At 44.5% G+C, this 20,904-nt stretch overlaps 1 protein-coding gene across 1 annotated transcript in view; it reads right to left on the reverse strand.

Annotated features, from left to right (window-relative positions):
- Positions 1-20,904, reverse strand: part of NRP1 (neuropilin 1) — a 500,773-nt gene that overhangs the window by 137,369 nt on the left and 342,500 nt on the right. The window contains exon 8 of the mRNA XM_044066709.1: positions 5,269-5,413. Coding sequence (XP_043922644.1) covers positions 5,269-5,413 — 145 coding nt within the window. The remainder of the gene's footprint in view (positions 1-5,268; positions 5,414-20,904) is intronic.

Raw genomic sequence — 20,904 nt, forward strand, 5'->3', positions numbered from 1 at the left:
AGGCTGCTCTGAAGTGCAGGAATTTCATGTAGGATTCCCTTATGGGGATGTGGAGGTAGGCATCTTTTGGGTCTAGGGTCTCTAGCCAGGCATTTTTTGTCAGCATAGGCAGCAGCTGCTGCAAAGTTAGCATTTTGAATTTGGAAACTACCAGGGAGGTGTTCAGAATGGATAGATCCAGGATGAGGCTCCAAATGTCCTCTTTTCTGGGAACAAGGAATAGTCTGGAGTAAAAGCCTTTGCCTGTTTGATCTGAGGGGACAGGTTCTACTGCCCCCTGGGATATGAGAGTTTGTACCTGTTTCAGTGCCTCTGCCCACTGATTTGGAGGTAAGTCTGGGCACCCTCTTGAAACTGGGAGTTCGTTGAAACAGAATTTGTATCCCTGAAAAATTATCTTTACGACCCATTGGTCCTTTGTTACAGAAAGCCAATTTTCTTTACAGAGGGAGAGCTTTCCTCCTACCTTTAGGTAAGTGAAAGGCGGGCAGAGTGGGGAGAGGGAGTCATTGAGAGTTTTTGTCATTGAAGGGTGGCTTAGAACTCCTTGCCTTTGGAACAGAAGTGGTCCACTGTTTGGTTCTCTGTCACCCCTGCGATAGGGGCCTGGGTGGTCTGTCCCTGTGGGGATTACTACAATAAGAGCTCTACGGTGAATGGTTCTCGTGTTAAAGAGGGCACAGTACAGCAACAGGGGATGTCATGATCTGGGCCTAAACAAGTGATGCAGTATGAATGGAAGTCTCTGTGTGGGATTTGCTTTCCACAGGTGAGACAATTGTTAACTTTTTCAGACATCAGTTAGTGCAAGAAAAAAAGATCCCCAATGGGGTACTTAACTTTAGACATTTTCAGCTGAAATTCAAACTCTGGTGGCGACCGACCGGCACACTTGTGAACTGCTTCTGCTACGGGCTCTAAGGCAAGAAAGACTGATGTAATGGCATCCACTGCCTTGCTTTATAGCACTGATGAGCTGAAGTCAGACTACAGGTGACAGCAGGTGACACAGAAAATCATTGACTGTGGTATTCAGGCCAGCTGAGGGCTACCACAGCAGGGATAACCCCCAGGTGATGACTGTAACAGTGAAACTCGAAGAACATCCAGTGCTGTCTTGGCCAGTAGGTAGTCACCAGCAAGATTTATGGTGAGTCTTGCTGAATTTTCAGCAGTACTCTCTGAATCAAGGGGAAGGGGGGAAAATCATACAGAAATTTCCCCTTCCGGGGCATCGAGAAGTCATCTGTTGCCAGTGCCTTGGGGTCAGGTGTCCTGCTGCAGTAACCAGGGAGTCACCTGTTTATGGAGGAGGTGAACAGGTTTATTTGAGGTATACCCCACCTGTGGACCTGATTCAGGAAAACATCTCTTTGAAGCATCCATTCATGGTTGTTTGAGATGGTCCTGCTTAGGTGATCTGCCTGGGAGTTGTGCAGGGAGGGTATGTAGGCTGCCTGTAGGGTAATTCCCTGTGAGGTGGCCATATCCCACACCTGCAGAGCTAGTCTGCACAGGAGGTAAGATTTTGTCCCTCCTTGTTTGTTGAGATACCACAGGACTGTGGTGTTGTCCGTGAATATCTTGAGAAGGCCTTTCTCTAGATAGATTAGGAAGGTCTGTAGAGCAAGGAGGATTGTTCTCATTTCTCTGATGTCTGTGTGTTCTAGTTTGTGTCTGCCTGTCCACAAACCTTGCACTTTTCTTAGTCCTAGGGTTGTTCCCCATTGCAGATCTGTGGCATCTGTATGCACAGTCTGGGAGGGTGTGGGTGCTTGAAGAGGGAGGCCTGGGTTCTTGTTTACCTGATCCACCCACCATCGCAATTCCTGCTTGAAGCAGGGTAGGAGGGCAACTCTGACCTCTAGGGGATGGAAATGTTGAGTCCACACTGACCAAAGATACCACTGTAGTTTCCTCATGTGCTGTCTTGCTAAGGGCAACATGGGTATGGTGGCTGCCATGTAACCCAGAAGTCTCAGAAATTGCCTTGCTGTCAATTCTGAAGCTTGAAGGGCTTCCAGTAGGTAGTGTGACAGGGGCATCACTTTCTCTGGTGTTAGGAAGGCCTGCATAAGGTCTGTCTGGATTCTGCAGCCCAGGAAGACAATGTCCTGTGTGGATTCCAGGTGAGATTTTGGTAAGTTTATAAGGAAACCCAGAGACTGTAGGAGGAGCAGAAGGGTCTGGGTGTGAAGAAGAAGAGTCTTCTGATCAGGTGCCTGAATTAGAAGGTTGTCTAGATAGGGGAATACTTGGATGCCCTTTGTCCTGCAGTAAGTGATGACTGGAGCCAGACATTTTGTGAATACCCTGAGAGCAGTGGAAAGCCCAAAGAGCAAGGCACAAAACTGAAAATGTGATGAGCCTGCCAGAAATCTGACATATTTCCTGAAGATGGACTTTATTGGTATGTGGAGGTAGGCATCATTTATGTCTAGGGTTGCCATAAATCCTTGGGGTAGGAGGAGGGGGAAGAGGGTACGAAGAGTGAGCATCCTGAAGGTAGGAACCTTTAGGAAGGGGCTGAGATGAAAGAAATCTAGGAAAGGTCTCCATGGTCCATCATTTTGGGTACCAGAAAAGTTCTGGAGTAGAATCCTTTTCTTTTTGATTCTGTAGGCACTTCTTCTATAGTGCCTTGTATTAGTAAGCTTTGCAGTACCTGTCTTAGGAGGGTTAGCTGACTGGAGGGAGGCTGAGGCATGCCCAGCCTTGTTGGGGGGGTGATCCAGGTCATAAAGTAACCGTTCTGTATGATGGACAGAGCCCATTTGTCTGAGATAATGAGAGATGACACAGGGAGACAGTGAGAAAGATGGGCAGACAGGGGGAGGGATGCAGAAGGGGTGGGAAGAAACTGGCAGGCAGTCAGACACTACCTGCCCTATCTGGAAAGGGGAGGCCTTTGGCTGGAGGAAGGAGAAGCTCTAGCCAGAGGAGGCTGTCTTCTATGGGGTCTTCTGGACCTGGGGGGAGCCGAAGGCCTAGAGGTTTTTCTGATGAATTGTGTCTTGGCTGGGTAGTTCCTGTGGAACTTAGGGATGGACAAGATTAGCAGGTGTTTTAGGTCTTGCAATTCCTTGCCTTTTTGTTGCAGACTTAAAGAGGTCAGACACTTTTCTACCGAACAGGGCAGAGTGATCCAAAGGAGGATCAATTAAGTTTGGCCCTGAAGTCGTCAGAGAGGGGCTGAAGGTGTAGCCAAGAATATCTTCTTAATGCAGAAGCTGATGCAGCTGACCTGGCTGAGGTGTCCACTGCATCATAGCTGCATTTTAAGAAGTGTCTATTCAGCTGAGAGTTGAGAGTTAGCAGGGAGGTCAAGAAGGCTTTGGCTGCACAATCTGGGATGTCAGCTAATTCCTTAGTGGCCTTGTCCAGTAGTGTTAAGGAATACTTGGTCATGTGAGTTTGGTAGTTAGTGGTCCTGAAATACAAGATGGCAGAAGTGTATACTTTCTTGCCTAACTGTTCCATTGTCTTGCTGTCCTTGTCAGCTAGAAGAATGGTAGTGGTGGGGAGCAGCTTGGACGCCCTATCAGTAGAAATGGAGATAGTGGCTGGGTCAACTGGAGGGCATTTAATCAGAAATTTCTCTGTCTCATGAACGTTGTAGAGTCTATCTGCTCTCCAAGGGGCTGGAGGTTGGGAGTCAGGGTTGATGGAATTACAGGCAAAGGCATCCAGGAAGGCCAGCTGAGTGGGAGGAATAGCAGAAGGACTTGGGGAGTCAATCTGTATAAGGTCATAAAACCTATTTTGTACTTCCATCATACCTAAGACTTCCCACTTAAAGTGGTCTTTCATCAATGGTTAAATCTTCCACTGAGGAGTCATGCTCAATAGGGCCTTCTTCTGGAGATCCATATCACGGGAGGGTATCTGAGAGAAGTAGTAGAGGGAATCCTCTGAGGAATCAGACAGTTCCTCCTCCTCCAAATGTTCTACCCTCCTTTCAGGAATTAGAGGTCTAGGACATAAGAAGGGAGGAGCAGTGGTAGGGGTCCCTGTAATATTAGGCATAAGGGCCATGAAGGCATTAAATAAACTCTGGCTGAAGGCCTGCCAATCTGGCATGCTTTCAGAGGCAGGAGATAAATGTTTGTTTTTTTGTTTTTTCTTAAGAGGCCTTGCTGGCATCCGGCATGATGAAGGCCTTGGGTCAGGCATAGGGATGGCGGCTGCAGAATCCGACGTACCCAAAGAAAGCACTGGTTCCCCCTGGAGCCTAAGGTAGATGCCGGTAAAGCCTCTAAGGATGTGCCATCCACTGAAGATTGTGCGGCTTCCTCCAAAGTGCCTGCTTTATCCACACTGGTGGAAGCCGAATCCTCGGTCAAGCCAATGTCGGCCACAGACTGAGGAATGGTCACTAGATGCGCAGCTGAAGAAGTAGGCTGCAAGGTCTTGGCCCTCTTTTTTGGCAGTTCAGATGGGGTGTCAGACATGGCCTCCATCCCTAACGCTATTTGTTTTAGTCGTTAGTTTTGTACATACAGATGTAAGGTCTTGGGGATGAAAGACTGACAAATTGTGCAGTTCTTGTGATCATGTTCCCTACCTAAACAAAAGTGATACTGATCGTGGGTGTCTTTGTGGGGAATCTGCCAATCACATTTACACTTGCCATTTCTAGATGACATGAACAGACTATATGAAAAAACAGTAGGACTGAAAGGATCCCCAACAGGGTACTTAACTGACATTTTCTTGATATGACGTCCGCAAAAAGCAGGAGCACCTGGTATATGACTGGTGGCTGAAAAGTTCTGAGGGCTGGGGTGTGCAGACATCACATTTATGGCCCATGTTCCTGCTGCCATGTCAGACATCTGACGCACCTAGAAAGACTGAAAATCTTTTGAATTCTGGCCAGAAGAACTGGAAGGAAGAAGGGTAAACCCACATGTAGAATACTACAACACTGGAATAGGACATCTGAATAGTCTGCCCTGTGTATCTCTTACATCTATACACACACACACACACACACACACACACATATATATATATATATATATATATATATATATATATATTTATGGAATAACCTTGAACCACTCATACTTTCATTTACATAAACAAAAAATGTTATTATTACTAAATAATTTCCTTGAAATGACTGTGACTCTTTCTGAATGAGGTTGTTTTCCCATTTTATTCTTCCCCTATCAGTTAAAGTGTGACTACACAGTTCTATAGGTTTGCTGTGTATATAATGTGAAAAATGCATCCAGTACTATTTAGCACTTGTATAGCATTCACCTGCTATTTTGCATCCGTAAAGCTCAAACTTCAGTGCAATTCCAGTTTCCCATGTTATAGGTCTGATTCGAACAAACCGGGCTAGAGTTGCAACAGGGAGTTTGCTAACAACAACGTTTGTGGCATCAGAGTTCCCTTCAAATATCTGTGTGGAGAAGAAAGAGTTTATGTAGGATTACAACACAAGATACCAAATGCAGCTTTAAAATATGTCACTAAGTAACAGATTGCATAGATTATTATATGACATTGTATTTTTAAAAAAATCTTCTAAACACGTGATAATACAAATTAACAAAACTTGCATGTTTTCACTAGCATTTAAGAAAGTTTCTAACATCTGTTTAGACCAAAGATTTCAATACTTTCAACCCTGCATGAATATAACAAAGTTATTTCTTCATCATATATTTCAACTAGAAATAATGTTATCATTATGCATGCCTAATCAGAATGCATCCACTCAGTATCTTGGAATGAGCACGGCTCCACAGGGATTTGAGAGTTATTTGAGAAGAACAAGACAGCATTTCAAACTGATAAATGCAAGTGAGAAACAATGTACTATATATAGGTATATAGTGTTTTATTTGCTAGTACTAAAAGTGCAAATAGCAAGCTGTTCTAGCCTAGGAAAAAATGCACAATGAACAAAAAAAGGAGGGCTGTTAAACCCGCAGTCAGCCTGAATTCCAAAGTCTAGGTCCGGCGTCGGTTGCTCTCACCTCCTCCCTGACGTCAGTGCGCCAGGGGTATAAAAGATGCAGCTGACACCATTTTCTTCAGTTTTTCTTGCCCCAGATGTCAGGTGTCCCCAAAAGGGAAGGCTAAAAATATGTCAATAAAGCATGCATGCACCAAAGTAAATTATTCCTTCATCTACAAGCAAATACACCACATAGGTTGTATAGAATAGAGAAGTACAGATAAGTTCCAGCAAAGATAAGGGGGATGGTGGGTGGGTAACCTGGACTGCAACAGTGAATACACTCGAACATCTACATTTATGGAAGGTACACAACTGAACTATGTTCATAGTGTTTCACTGTTGCAGTCATTACAATTGGGTTGAATCCCAAAGCTGAGGTTGGGAGGCTGGAGCTAAATAGGATTAGGAGTGGCTATGAGGCCCTGCAGAACTGCAGTGGCAAAGCCTGCCCTGGATATGGAGTAGAGTGGTAAGTGATAGTGCTTTGTAAAAGTGTGCACTGAACTCCAGGTTGCAGCCTCTAAAATGTCTTTGGTTGGTACTCCTCTGAGGAAGGCTGCTGATGTGGCTGCTGCTCTGGTTGAATGTGGCCTAATGCCCTTAGGCACTGATTTGCTATGTTGTGAATAGCAGAAACGAATGGAGTGGCCTATCCACTTTGAAATAGTCTGCTTTGAGATAGCCTTTCCTTATGATCCTGTAGCATATGCCACTAGTAATTGCTCAGTCTTTCTGAAAGCTTTGGTTCTGTCCAAGTAGAAGCGCAGCTGTCTGTGTATGTCCAAAGAATGCAGAAGTCTCTCACCCTTATTCTGTGGGTTTGGATAAAAGGTAGGCAAGTGAATAGTTTGGTTAAGGGCTACACTGGACACTACCTTAGGCATAATGTCGGGTTTGTCCTCAGAGAAACCCTGTCTGGATGGAAAATGATAAAAGGTTCCACTGCCATGAGTGCCTGTAACTCTGAGACTCACCTTGCAGAGGTTATTGCTAGGAGCAGAGCTGTTTTCCAAGATAAAAAATTTATATCAGCTGTAGCGGCTGGCTCAAAAGGAGGCAGTGTGAGTTTTTCCAAGACATAATTGAGGTCCCATGTAGGTATTAGTGGTCTCCTTGGAGGCCTTAAGTTTTTGGCTCCTCTGAGGTACTGCCTTAGTAAAGGATGAGAAAAAATAGGTGGCTCTGTATTGTAATGAGCTGAAATGGCAGGGGCATGAATATTAACTGATGAAAAGCTCTTCTGGCCTCCAAAATAACATCCATCACCGATTTAGAAAGAGGGGTGTTTCGAATGACTACATTATCTGCCATGCTGCCAGATTTAAGGTCTTGAGTTGGCAGTGCAGGATCTGATTGTTTTGTTGGGACAGTAAGTGAGGAATTTGAGGTAATGTCCAGGCTGGGCATTGAGACAGGTTCCTTAGGATTTGGTATCAGTGCTGGTGGGGCCAGTCTGGGGCAATCAGAATCATTTTTGGCTTCTTTTGTCTGACCTTTAGGAGTACCTTGGGGAGGAGAGGCAGTGGAGGAAAGGCATATACTGTTAAGTTTTTCCAGCTGAAAGACAGAGCATCCATTTTCCATGCTTGCTTGTGATAAGTCGTTGTAAAGAACCTCTGTAGTTGGCAGTTGTGAGGGGAGGAAAATAGATCTATGTCCGGGCATCCCCATTTCCTTGTTATCATGCTGAAGACTTGCGGATCCAATTTCCACTTGTGGGGATCCATGAGGTTTCTGCTTAGTTTGTCTGCCAGAGTATTTACCTTTCCTGGCAGGAATTGTGCCTGCAGATGTACTTGGTAAGTCAATGCTGTGTCCCACAAAGTCATGGCTAGTCTGCAAAGGGGATAGGAATGAGTTCTTCCCTGCTTGTTTATAGGTTCATAGGTTCATACTAGGCTATCTGCCCGAGGGCATTTACAAGCCTAGCCCATCGTTTTGTGGCTTAGGCCACCCCTTTAGTATGGGGAACTATACCCATTATTTTTCTGTGCCTCTGTCGAGCAGTGACACTGAGGTAATCCCTGGGGTATATCTGCGATCTCCCATCCATTGGTCAAGATTTCTCTTGAACAAGGCCAGCGAGGTGCTCTGCCTCACATGTACCGGGATTTTGTTCCACAGCATAGGGAGTCTTTGGGTGATGAATCTATCCCTCCAGCACGTCCTATTAATAGCCGTGTCAAGGTTTAAGTCTCCCGCCTTGTGGCTCTGATGGATCTAGATTTTTTGAGGTGAAGCATATTCATCAAATCTGGGTTTGACATGGCCTTGTATGTTAGGCAAAGGTCACCTCTGAGCAAGTGGCGACTGAATAGAGCTGGAGTTCTTTCAGTCGGGCAGCATAGGACAGATTTTTGAGACCCTTTATCCTTTTGGTGAGGAACTTTTGTGGCCTCTCCAGCTGCTGCAAGTGTCGGGTCAGATACATTCCGAATGGGGCATTGTACTCAATCATTGGTCTGATGAGTGATGAGTAAAGGGAGACTATGACCTCCCTTGATCTAGATGAGAATCCCTTCATGATAAGGTGGGCAATGTAGAAGGTCTTCCTAACTACTTTAGCTACATGGGTGTCGAATGACAGACTACTATCAACCTGGGTCCCCAGGTCCCTGATAACTTCTTCTGTGCTCAGTGGATTGCCACCTATTTGGTAGCTAGGGTAACCTTGTTTTTCCGAAGGGTATGACTATGCATTTTTGGCATTTAACTTTAGGCCGTGGCTCTGGCACCAGTTATCCGCTTCTGTGAGACCCTTCTGAAGGATATCTGTGTCAGATGTGTTTTCTACTATGGCCCAGTTTGCAGTCATCTGCAAACTTTGTCAGCCATAACCCTCCTGTGTTTGCTTGTACTTGGAAAAGTAGATGCCAAACAAGAGTGGGCCCAGGACTGAGCCCTGTGGGACACCACTTGTGACAGGCTTTGAGTCTGACATGGCGCCAGCAGCTCTGACCCTGTGGGTTCTGTCACTCAGCCAGTTTGCAACCCATCTTGTGATGTATGGGTTGACATTTAAGCTGATGAGTTTTTCAATGATACCCGAATGGGGTATTGTATCGAAGGCCTTAGCCAGATCGAGGTAGGCTGTATGGACTGCCTTTCCTCATCAATGGCTTTGGTGACTGTTTCAAAAAGTCAACCAAGTTTAAAAGGCATGATCTGCCTTTGACAAAGCCAAACTGGGTTGGATCCAAAGTCTGCAAATTCCCTATGTCTTTATTTATGAGGTCCATTATGATCCTCTCCATGGCTTTGCAGATAAGGCTTGTCAAGCTAATGGGCGGTAATTTCCAGGGTCGGTGGAGGCACCGCCTTTGTGAAGTGGTACCACAGTTGCAGTGCGCCACTCCTGGAGTGATCCAGAGGTAAGACTTTGATTAAACAGCTGTCCTAGCTGTGGGTTTAATTCCTCATTGAGTTCATGGAGCACACAGCCGGGGACACCATCAGGTCCCATGGATGCTGTGTTTTTGCTTTGGAGAGAGCAGTTCTCACTTGGGCTGGAGATGTTTGGGGGCTGCAATCGTTTGGTATAGATATCTCTCCTTTTGGGGGGGGGAGAAGTTTGCACTGAACCTGTCAGCCAGTATGTTGGCAATGTCTGTAGGATCAGTAATCTTCACATCATTTTGAACTAGCTCTGAGCATATCTGGGAGTTTCCTCCCAGGTTTCTAACATAGCTAAAGAAGGCCTTATGATTGTCTTTTGAGTCTTTAGCTTTTTCTCTCGAAATTTGCTTTGGATGATTTTATGAGAGCTCTTAGTTTTTACTTATAGTGATCAAGGGTGTCTTACCTTTTAAGGATTTTGCTCTATCTTGTAGTAGCTTCCTCCTTTTGTTGTAGAGTTTGTTTATGGCTGGGGTCCACCAGACTGGATGCTTGCCTTTGGTACAAAGAGTCTTTGTTTTGCTTGGGATTGCCTTATCCATGCAGTCCTGCAGGTGCTGGTAGAAGGCATTTGTAAGTGATTCAGCGGCTTGAGTACTGTTTCCATGGCTCGGGGCCTTAAAGGAGACCACACTAGTCTTTAGAAGTGTGAAGTCGGCTTTGAGAAGTTCTTTACTGTGGTCTTTTTATTTCAGGTGGGGTGGGATGAGGACCTCCAGCGAGATTAGTTTGTGGTCTGATCTCACCAGTGAGGGTACACCTCGGTGTTGAACATTGTGCTCCCATGTTCGTGATGATGAGATCAAGTATGTTATCTCCTCTTGTGGGGATGGTGACTAGTTGTTCCATGGCATTTGAGTTTATGAATTCCAGGAACTTTTGGGCTAGGGTGTTTGGGCTTGAGTAGTGTTCCCAGTCTATATTAGGGTAATTGAAGTCACCTAGTATGATGGTGTTTGGTAATACATTTATCCCCTCTAGTGTTTTCAGGAAGGCCATGTGAGGTTCCTGAGTTTGTGAGGTGGCCTGTAACATGCTACAATTTGCAGAGCAGTCTTGCCTATGGTTAATTGCACCTGGATGGTCTCCGATGCATCGTGTTGCCACCAGTCTTGAGGTGTGGGTGTCCTTGATGAATATGGATACCCCCTCCTTTCTTGGTATTGTCCAGATTTTGGGGCCGGAACGCATGATATGAGGTAAAACCTGATAGCCCTGGGGTGCTCTCAGGAGCCTTAAACCAGGTTTCTGTCACAGCACAGACATCGATGTTCTCCATACTGAGAAGGGCCTCGAGTGCGTGCATTTTGAGATTTAGACTTCTGGCATTGAGCAGCATTACCCTTAGTTTTTTCCTTTTTGTGTTCTAGGGTGGTATGTTTAGAATTTGAGCCTTGCCTAAAAAGGCACTATGGGGTGGCAAGAGCCTTTGCCAATATCCGAATCCCAGGGTGACAGGTGCAAGCCGTCCCTTGAAGCAGCGTGGCTTGTCCAGCATGTCATCCCAGGCAGACAGACACTGGATCCCCTTTGAATGACACCAGTGTTTAAGCCAATTGTTAAAGCTGATCATCTTATCTCTGTATTGTGGCATCATTCTTGGTGAAGGTAGGATACTGCTCAAGGTCAGGGTCATACCTGTCTGGGCTACATAATCAGAGAGCTCCTCAATGTCTCTTTCATGTAGTCCAAGGAGTGCGTCTCAGGTCGTTTACACCAGCGTGGACAATGACTGAATCATATTTGTACCTGCTGTTGAGAGACCTGAGTGCTTGCGTTATGTGGCGGATTCTAGCGCCCGACAGGCAGCTTACTGTGACCTTCTCCTTACTCAGTCTGGTGAGCGGACGTCAGTGTGTCTGACTATGGAGTCACCAATGACTAGTGTGTCTGGCATTGTGTTTGGCCTTAAGGGCTGTGACTGTTTGACACTCTGACTGTGAGGTCTATGTGTTGCAGGTGTTGTGTTCTGAGGTGGTGGTTGTTTGGGTGTCTGCTTTGGTGGCCTCTGCTGTTTTGGTAGATTTTTGATCAGAGCCTCAGTATGTCTTTGTGTGTTTATGTGTATGATTTGAGGTTGTAATGGTAATATGTGAGACTGGGTCTATAGTGTGTGTGGTAACCTTCTCCTCCTGACTGGTCTTGCCAGTCCTATGTTGAGAGCTCAGCCTCCAGTTTGGCCGTGTAGTTGCATCTCTCATGTATTTGTGTTTTGTGGGAGGAGGAGAGGGTTGTCTGTGTACATGAGGCAATTGTAACATTGCCTCAATATTCCCAGGTTCACCAGCTGAGCAGGAGAGGACACTAGCAACTGATCCTCGACATGCTAGAAGGAATAGACAAAAACTTTAAAAAGATTCGGGACGTGGGTGACCGAAATGGGGGTTGCCTTTTGGGGTACTATCTATGACAAGAGTGCCGTGTCAAGGTAATAAGTACTGTAGGAGCAAGTGCTACGTTTAACAGATAGAGAATAGTCTACTTGGAGTCAAGTAGAGATGATCTTTTAATTATAGGATCGCTGATTAGATCAGTAGTATAGTTCGAGGAAGGTAGTTTTAAGGGAAAATTTGAAGAGTGGACTTTAGGTAGCCGAATAGTTTAAACCTGCTTAACCGGCGCTGCCCTAGTGTGCAACAGTAGCAACTCCGCTTAAATCGGCTAAATCGGCTAAATCAGCTAAAGCGTGCTTTATAGCAGGGGGCTGGAAAAGACAGGAAATGACCCAAATTGGCCAACAAACCACAAGTCACTGCCCTAAACCACTCCTCTGAGGACAGATGAAGGAGTTATGGAAATGACCCCTAGTGGCCAATAAAACTACAGTTTCAAGTCAGTAACCACCTCTCGGGGGGGCAGGGAAGCTGCTCAATGTTAGTCACTCCCACTGATAACCACAGAGACCTTCCTTCAGCCCAAGCAAAAATGGCCTCACAGAAACTTTCAAACAGTTCAGGAACAGCAAGCCTGTAACTGAACTTTTTTAACTCTCAGAAAAGTGGGAAAAAGAAAGTTTTTTTTTTTTTTGTTTTACAGAGATAGCAGAGGTTCACAAGTAATATCAAGTTATACCAGTGCAGTAAATGACCCCACACAAGAGTGCTAGGTCAAGGACAGAAAATATGCAAGTTTTAAGAAAAACGATTTAAAATTAAGTGCAAACAGGAAATTCAGCAAACAGCTTTTTGGTTGTGCTCTAAATACAGCTACTAATACAGAAATCAAGTTTAACAAGCCAGAAAATGCTCAAGCTAGGCATCTATGCAGAAAAACTTAGCAAATAAACAGAAAAATACTTAAAATCTCAAAGTGGCTCCTTCTTCTCTCAGTTTTTCCTCTTGGAGGTGCTTCACCAACAGCCAACAAGCCTGAAAAGACGCTCAAACCACGAGGCAACTAGGTTTTAAGAGAGGAAGATGAAGGAGTTATGGAAATGACCCTAGTGGCCAATAAAACTACAGTTTCAAGTCAGTAACCACCTCTCCGGGGCAGGGAAGCTGCTCAATGTTAGTCACTCCCACTGATAAACACAGAGACCTTCCTTCAGCCCAAGCAAAAATGGCCTCACAGAAACTTTCAAACAGTTCAGGAACAGCAAGCCTGTAACTGAACTTTTTTAACTCTCAGAAAAGTGGGAAAAAAGCAAGATTTTTTTTTTTTTGTTTTTGTTTTTACAGGGATAGCAGAGATTCACAAGTAATATCAAGTTATACCAGTGCAGTAAATGACCCCACACAAGAGTGCTTGGTCAAGGACAGAAAATATGCAAGTTTTAAGAAAAAAACGATTTAAAATTAAGTGCAAACAGGAAATTCAGCAAACAGCTTTTGGTTGTGCTCTAAATACAGCTACTAATACAGAAATCAAGTTTAACAAGCCAGAAAATGCTCAAGCTAGGCAGCTATGCAGAAAAACTTAGCAAATAAACAGAGAAAAAATACTTAAAATCACAAAAGTGGCTCCCTTCTTCTCTCAGCGTTTTTTCCTCTTGGAGGGTGCTTCACCAACAGCCAACAAGCCTGTACCACATGACTGTAGTACTGTCCGTCTTTATCAGTAGTTGTCCCAGATGAAGTTGATCCTTGAAGGCTGTCAGGGCATTCTGAACAGCTAGCATCTCTTTTTGATTGATATGTAGATGCATTTGGCTTGCGGATCATGTGCCCTGAATACATCTTCCTGCCTTGTGGGCTCCCCAGGCATAATCTGATGCATTTGTTGTTAATGTCTGCCTGGCTGTGGGTAAAGTGAATGGCTGCTCCTTGTTGTGGTGACAGGCCTTTGCCCATCATCGAAACTCCTATTGCAGGCAGGGAATGAGGGTAATTATTGTTTCCAGGCTGTGGCAATGTTGAGTCCAAACACCTTTTAGATACCATTGAAGTTTCCTCATATGCAGTCTTGCATATGGAATTAACAGAATGCAGGATGCCATGAAGTCCAAAGCCTGCAGAATTTTTCTTGCAGATAACTGGGCCTTTGTTGCCAACAGTTTGAAATAAGTAGTCAGTTGTCTTTGTTTGTCTGGCATGAGATAAGCCATCTGGGCAGTTGTATTCAAGCTTGCACCCAGGAATATTATCTCTTGAGAGGGTACTAGGTTTGATTTCTTCTCGTTTACTGTGTACCCTAGGCATGTTAGTAATCTTTTTACAAATGCCAGATGCTGTAGTAGAATGTCCTTGTTCTCTGCTTGAATGAGGCAGTCGTCCAAGTAAGGATATATTTGTATTCCTCTTTGTCTGCAGAATGCAATTACTGGAGCCAGGGATTTTGTGAAGACCCTGGGCGCAGTAGATAAGCCAAAGGGCAGTGCAGGGAATTGGTAGTGCATTGAGCCAGTTATGAATCTGAGGTATCTTCTGCATGATTGTTTGATTGGGACATGCAGGTATGCCTCTTTTAGGTCTAAAGTCACAAGCCAAGCCTTCTTGCCTAGCATGGGCAGAAGCTGCTGCAGAGTCAACATTTTGAATTTTGGAATGTGTTCAGGATAGACAGGTCCAGTGTTGGTTTCCAGGCTTTGTCCTTTCTGGTCACCAAGAACAGTCTTGAGTAAAATCCTTGTCCCTGCTCTTGCTCTGGTACTTGCTGAATGGCCCTCATGTCCATGAGGGATAAAACTTGTTTTTGTGCCTTTGCCCACTGATTTTTTGGCAGGTTTGAAACTTGTAGCCTTGTGACACTATGTTCAAGACCCATTTGTCCTGGGTTACTATGTGCCAATTTTGATGAAAAAGTGCTAGTTTTCCCCCTAAAGGTGCTGCCAGAAGATAAGTGCTTGGCGCAGGCAGGGGGAAGTCATTGGGACTGTTTCCTGTATGGCTGTGATTTGTCATCAACGCTTTTGGAGGTAGAAGCACACCATTGTTTAGACCTGTATGTGTTTTGGGGCTGGGATCTGCCTCTAGGGTGTCTGTATCTGCCCCTTTGTGGCCTGTCTAACACTGGAAAGGACCAATTCTTTGTAGGCCAGTGTCTGCTAAATCTTGGAGGCTGTACCTGTAAGAAATACTTGACTGTTTGCATAGATTTTGCTTTGTCCTCCATTTTCTTCAACACCTCCTCTGCTTTAACACCAAACAAGGTATCATGCTGTAATGGAGCATCTAATAATTTTGCTTTAACATGATCAGGCAGATTCTGTTCCTTTAGCCAAGCATGCCTCCTGATGACAGAACCCGTAACAGCAGCCCTGCAGGAGGCTTCCAGAGAATCAAAACCACATTGCAAAGTATGCTTTCCAACTTGTTCAGCTGCATGCAATAAATCCTGCATTTCTTTGTTTTCTGCACATTCAGAATTTATCAACATTTTCTGTTTAAGCAGTGACATAATATATTGCTGACATTTAAGCATATAAAACTGACAATTTAAAGCCCTTATAGCCAAGGTAGCAGAAGTGTAAACCTTTTTCCCCCCATCTGTCCAGTGCCCTAGAATCCCTGACAGAGGGGGTAGAGTTTTTTGCAGTGGAAGCCTTGACCCCTTTGGGACCCTGAGAGATAGTTTCTGGGTCAGCAGCAGGGTTTTTAAAAAGAAATTTATATGAATCAGGAACCATGTAGTATCTGTCTGGCCTAACAGGAGCTGGAGGCAAGGAGTCAGGAGTCAGACTGGACTCTGAAAAAACATCATCTACAATATTTACCACAGGTGGAATAGCAAGGGGCCTGTGCTGAGGTAGTAAAAGGAAGTCTCTGAGCCTTTTCTTAGATTCTGAATAATCTTGGCTCCCTCATGGTAAGCAGAGTTTCCCCAAAAGAATAATCCTCAGGAGGAGAGGCTGAAGGGATAGATTCTTCAGCATCAGAATCCTCATAGGGAGGAAGAGAGGTTTCCTGATCAGAAGAGGAATCAGAAGAAATGGAAACCTGATCTGAAGATTCATATTCTGTCTCTTGCCTAGGCCTCTTATCAGGAGGGGGATGGGAACCCCTGATCAAAGTAATTAGGTCTTCGGCCACTTTGAGCATCTGTTTTTTAGGCATGGAGGCCTGCCCATGGGGCTGTTGTACTTGTTTATTTGTCTTTAAAGGTGCTTTAGTCTTTGCCTTTGAAGCTGAAGTTGTTTTTACATATAATTGTGTAGGTCTGAAAACACCCTCAGAAGCTGATGCCTGCTCAGTGGCTCCAGACCCATCTGAGGGAATAACTTCCGAGGTTCCAATACCTTGAGTTTCCAGTGGCCTAGTCGGCTCCACGTGGGAGTCGGTAGTGACCTGCGGCTCTAAAGTAGCGGGCGTCAGGGGCTGCGAAAGCGCCTCATTGAGAACCGGCGAACCGGTCACTGACTTAGAAGAAGCCTCATCGTCAGTTTTGGACCTCGGATGCTTGTCCTTTTCTTTTTCTTTGCGTTTCTTGTGAATTGTGGTAGTCGGATGGTTATCCGATGACATTGTATAATTAAATCTTTTGCCAAAATAGTGAAATGCAAAATCGTACTGATGCTTAATAGTGCGTTGGTTAAATCTAGCACAGAACCAACAATTAGCAATGTTGTGGTCAGGGCCTAGGCAAGGAATACAGTAGGAATGAAAGTCCTTATGAGGTATTTGCTTCCCACAAGAAGTACAATTATTAACTTTTTCTGACATCGGTCTGGAGCAAGAAAAATGTTTCCCCAACGGGGCACTTAGCTTTTAATGAAGACTTCGGATCTGAAATTCGAACATGAAAATCTCAGGAGTCGGCTGACCAGCACTTGCAAACTGCTTTTGCTTCGGGCAGTGCGGAGCAAGAAAGACTCAAGAAAATTGTGTCAGCTGCATCTTTTATACCCCTGGCGCACTGACATCAGGGACATCATGGAAGAGGCGATAGCAACCGACGCTGGACCTAGACTTTGGAATTTGGGCCGACTGTGGGTAGCCTGCCAGCATGATAACCCAATTGTAATGACTGCAACAGTGAAACACGACGAACATCTGTGAAAAGAAAAACATGGGCAGGGGTCATTTCAAGGCATGCCTCAGCATATTTTCCCTGCAGCTTTACTGTTTTACTGCAGAGTATGTTCCCCTGTTCCTTGACATGCTCACTTCAGCCCCAAATGTGAAAAACCATTGTATAATGCATCTTGCCACGAATGGGCAGACTCTTTGTCTTTACTGTCTTAAGGATGACCACAAAAAGTACAGTTGTGTACACTTATCATAGCTGTAGATGTTCGAGTGTATTCACTGTTGCAGTCATTACATTAGGGTAATCTGCTGGCAGGTTGCCCTCAGTCGGCCTGAATAACAAAGTCTTGGGTCCTGTGTCAGTTGCTGTCTCCTCTTCCATGACGTCAGGTTGTCAGGGCTATAAAACATACAGCTGATGCCATTTTATTCAGTTTTTCTTGCTCCAGATGTCAGGTGCCCCCCAAATGGGGAGCAAAAAAAGAAAAAAATGTATGTGTGTATATATATATATATATATATATATATATATATATATATATTAATAAACAGTAAATATATGAATGCACTTTTACAAACATAAACTTTACCTTTGACTAAAAGCAAATACACCACAAAGGCTTTTGAGTATAGTGAAGGAAAGAAAAGGTATAGAATGGGGGATGGTGGGTGGGTAACCCGGACTGCAACAGTGAATACACTTGAACATCTACATTTATGGTAAGTGTACACAACTGTACTATGTTCTTCATGTTTCACTGTTAAAGTCATTACATTTGGGTAGAATAGAATGGGAGGATGGAACTAAACAGCATCAGGAGTGGCTATAAGGCCCTGCAGGACTGCAGTGGCAAAGCCTGCACTGGATTTTGAGAAGAGAGGTAAATGATAATGCTTTGTGAAGGTATGAACAGAGCTCCAAGTAGCAGCTTCTAAAATGTCTTTGGTTGGGACCCCTCTGAGAAAAGCTGCTGAAGTAGAGGCAGCCATGGTGGAATGTGATCTGATCCCCTTGGGCACAGGTTTACCATGGTGCAAATAGCAGAAATGAATGCAGTGGCTTATCCATTTAGAAATAGTCTGCTTTGATATAGCCTTCCCCTCTGATCCTGCAGCAAATGCTACCAGTAGTTGCTCAGACTTTCTTAGAGATTTGGTCCTGTTTAAGTAGAATCTTAGTTGTTTGTGTACATCCAATGAATGCAGAATCCGCTCCCCCTTGTTCTGCAGATTTGGGAAAAATGTTGGCAGGTGAATGGTCTGGTTAACAGCCACACTGGATACCACCTTAGGCATAAAAGAAGGATTGGTCCTGAGGGCCACCCTGTCTGGGTAAAATATAATGAAAGGCTCCACTGCCATGAAAGCCTGTAGTTCTGAAACCCTTCTTGCTGAAGTGACTGCCAAAAGAAAAGCTGTTTTCCAAGATAGAAATTTTATATCCGCAGTAGCTGCTGGTTCAAAAGGAGGCAGGGTGCGTTTTTCCAGCACAAAATTGAGGTCCCATGCAGGAGTTGGTGCTCTCCTGGGAGGCCTTACATTTTTGGCCCCTCTAAGATACTGCTTAAGCAGTGGATGAGAATAGAGGGGATGCTCTGTGTTGTAATGAGCCGAGATGGCAGAGGCATAGATTTTTACTGAACAAAAAGATAGGCCCTTCCTTGTCAAGCATCTCAGTTAAGTATTGTAAAATCTGAGGAATATTGGGCTTTGCTGTGTCTATTCCTTGTGCTTAGTTCCAAGCACAGAATCTCTTCCATTTATCAGCATAAGATTTTCTAGTACTAGGCCTTCTGGCTTCCAAAATGACATCCATCACAGATTTACTGAGAGGTGTTGTTTGAATAATTAATTGATCAGCCATGCTGCAAGATTCAGAGTTTGGAGCTGAGTGTGCAGAATTTGATAGTTTTGCTGAGACAGTAGATGAGGTATTTGAGGCAAGTACCATGGAGGAAGGTGTGACATATTCCGTAGAAGCATGTACCAGTGCTGGCGAGGCCAGTCTGGAGCAATTAGGATCATTTTTGGTTTTTCCTGTCTGACTTTTAGTAAGACCTTGGAGAGGAGAGGCAGAGGGAGAAAGGCATAGACTGATTGTTTTTTCAAGCTGAAGGATAGAGCATCCACTTTCCATGCTTATTTGTGATGAGTTCTTGTGCAGAATTTGTCCAACCGATAATTTTGGGGAGAGGCAAATAGATCTATGTCTGGGCTCCTCCATTCCTGTGTTAACATGCTGAAGATTTGTGGATCCAGTTTCCATTCATGGGGGTCCATAAGATTTCTACTTAGGTCACCTGCCAGAGTATTTTGCTTTCCTGGAAGGAATTGAGCTTGAAGATGTTATTTGGTAAGTCAAGGCTATGTTCCACAAGGCCATGGCTAGTCTGCAAAGGGGGTAGGAATGTGTACCCCTCTGCTTGTTTATGTACCACATAACTGTGGTATTGTCCGTCTTTATCAGTAGTTGTCCTGGATGAAGTAAGTCCTTGAAGGCTGTCAGAGCATTCTGAACAGCTAGCATTTCTTTCTGGTTGATATGCAGATGCATTTGGTCTGGGCTCCATTTGTCCTGAATGCATCTCCCTGCCAGGTGGGCTCCCTAAGCATAGTCTGATGTGTCTGTAGTTAGGGTTTGGGTGACAGGGGGTAGAATGAATGACAGTCCCTTGTTTTGGTGACATGTCTCTGCCCACCAAAGAAACTCCTGTTGTAGGCAGGGAATGAGAGGAATCATTGTTTCCAGGCTGTGACAATGTTGACTCCATAAACTTTTTAGGTACCATTGAAGTTTCCTCATATGCAGTCTCGCATATTGAATTAGTAGAATGCAGGATGCCATGAACCCCAAAGCCTGCAGAATTTGTCTTGGAGATAACTGGGGTTTTGTTGCCATTTGTTTGAAGTATGTTGTCAGCTGCCTTTGTTTGTCTGTCATGAGGTAAGCCATCTGGGCAGTTGTATTCAAGCTTGCACCCAGGAATGTAATTATTTGAGAGGGTACAGTTGTGATTTCTTTTCGTTTATGGTGTACCCTAGGCATGCTAGAAGCCTTTTTACAAATGCCAGATGTTGAAGAAGCATGTCCTTGTCCTATGCTTGAATGAGGCAATCGGCCAGATAAGGATAAATTTGAATGTTTCTTTGTCTGCAGAATGCAATTACTGGTGCCAGGCACTTTGTAAAGACCCTGGGCACAGTAGATAAGCCAAAGGGCAGTGCAGAGAATTTGTAATGCAAAAAACCTGCTTTGAAGCGGAGGTATCTTCTGCATGATTCCCTTACTGGGATATGCAGGTATGCCTCTTTTAAGTCTAGAGTTACTAACCAAGTATTCTTGCCTAGCATAGGCAGTAGCTGTTGTAAACTCAGCATTTTGAACTTTGGAATGTCCAGGACCGTGTTCAGAATCGATAAGTCCAGTTTTGGATGCCATGAATTGTCTTTTCTGGGTACCAGGAAAAGTCTTGAATAAAAACCTTGTCCTTTTTCCTTTTCTGGTACTGGTTGAATAGCCCCCATATCCATGAGTGACATGACTTGTTTCTGGGCCTCTGCCCACTGGTTTTGTGGCAGATCTGGCCATCCATTTGACATTGGCAACGTATGGTAATGAAATCTGTACCCCTGGGATACTATGTTTAATACCCACTTGTCCTGGGTAATTAACTGCCAATTCTGACCATGAAGTGCTAGTTTTCCCCCCAAGGGGGCTGTCAAAAGATAAGTGCTTGGAGATGGTATTGGAAAGTCATTGAGACTGCTTACTGTAGGGTTGTGCTTTGTTTCCTCCAGATTTGGAGGTGGAGGCACCTCATTGCTTTGACCTGTAAGAATCCTGTGATTGATATCTGGAGCCTTTTGAGCACCTGGGTTTGCCCTGAGTGGCTCGGTTGGACACAGGAAAAGACCAATTTTTAGTAGGCCAATGCCCACTGAACCCAGGTGGCTGCACTTGCAAGAAATCTTTTTCAGTTTGCATAGATTTAGATTTGTCTTCCATTTTCTTTAAAACCTCTTCTGCCTTATTACCAAACAGAGTGTCATGCTGCAAAGGGGCATCCAACAATTTAGCTTTAACATGATCAGGCAGATTTTGTTCCTTGAGCCAGTTATGCCTTCTAA

Source organism: Protopterus annectens, chromosome 3.part1 (genome assembly GCF_019279795.1).
Source record: "Protopterus annectens isolate FY-2018-M chromosome 3.part1, PAN1.0, whole genome shotgun sequence".
Lineage (NCBI taxonomy): Eukaryota > Metazoa > Chordata > Ceratodontiformes > Protopteridae > Protopterus > Protopterus annectens.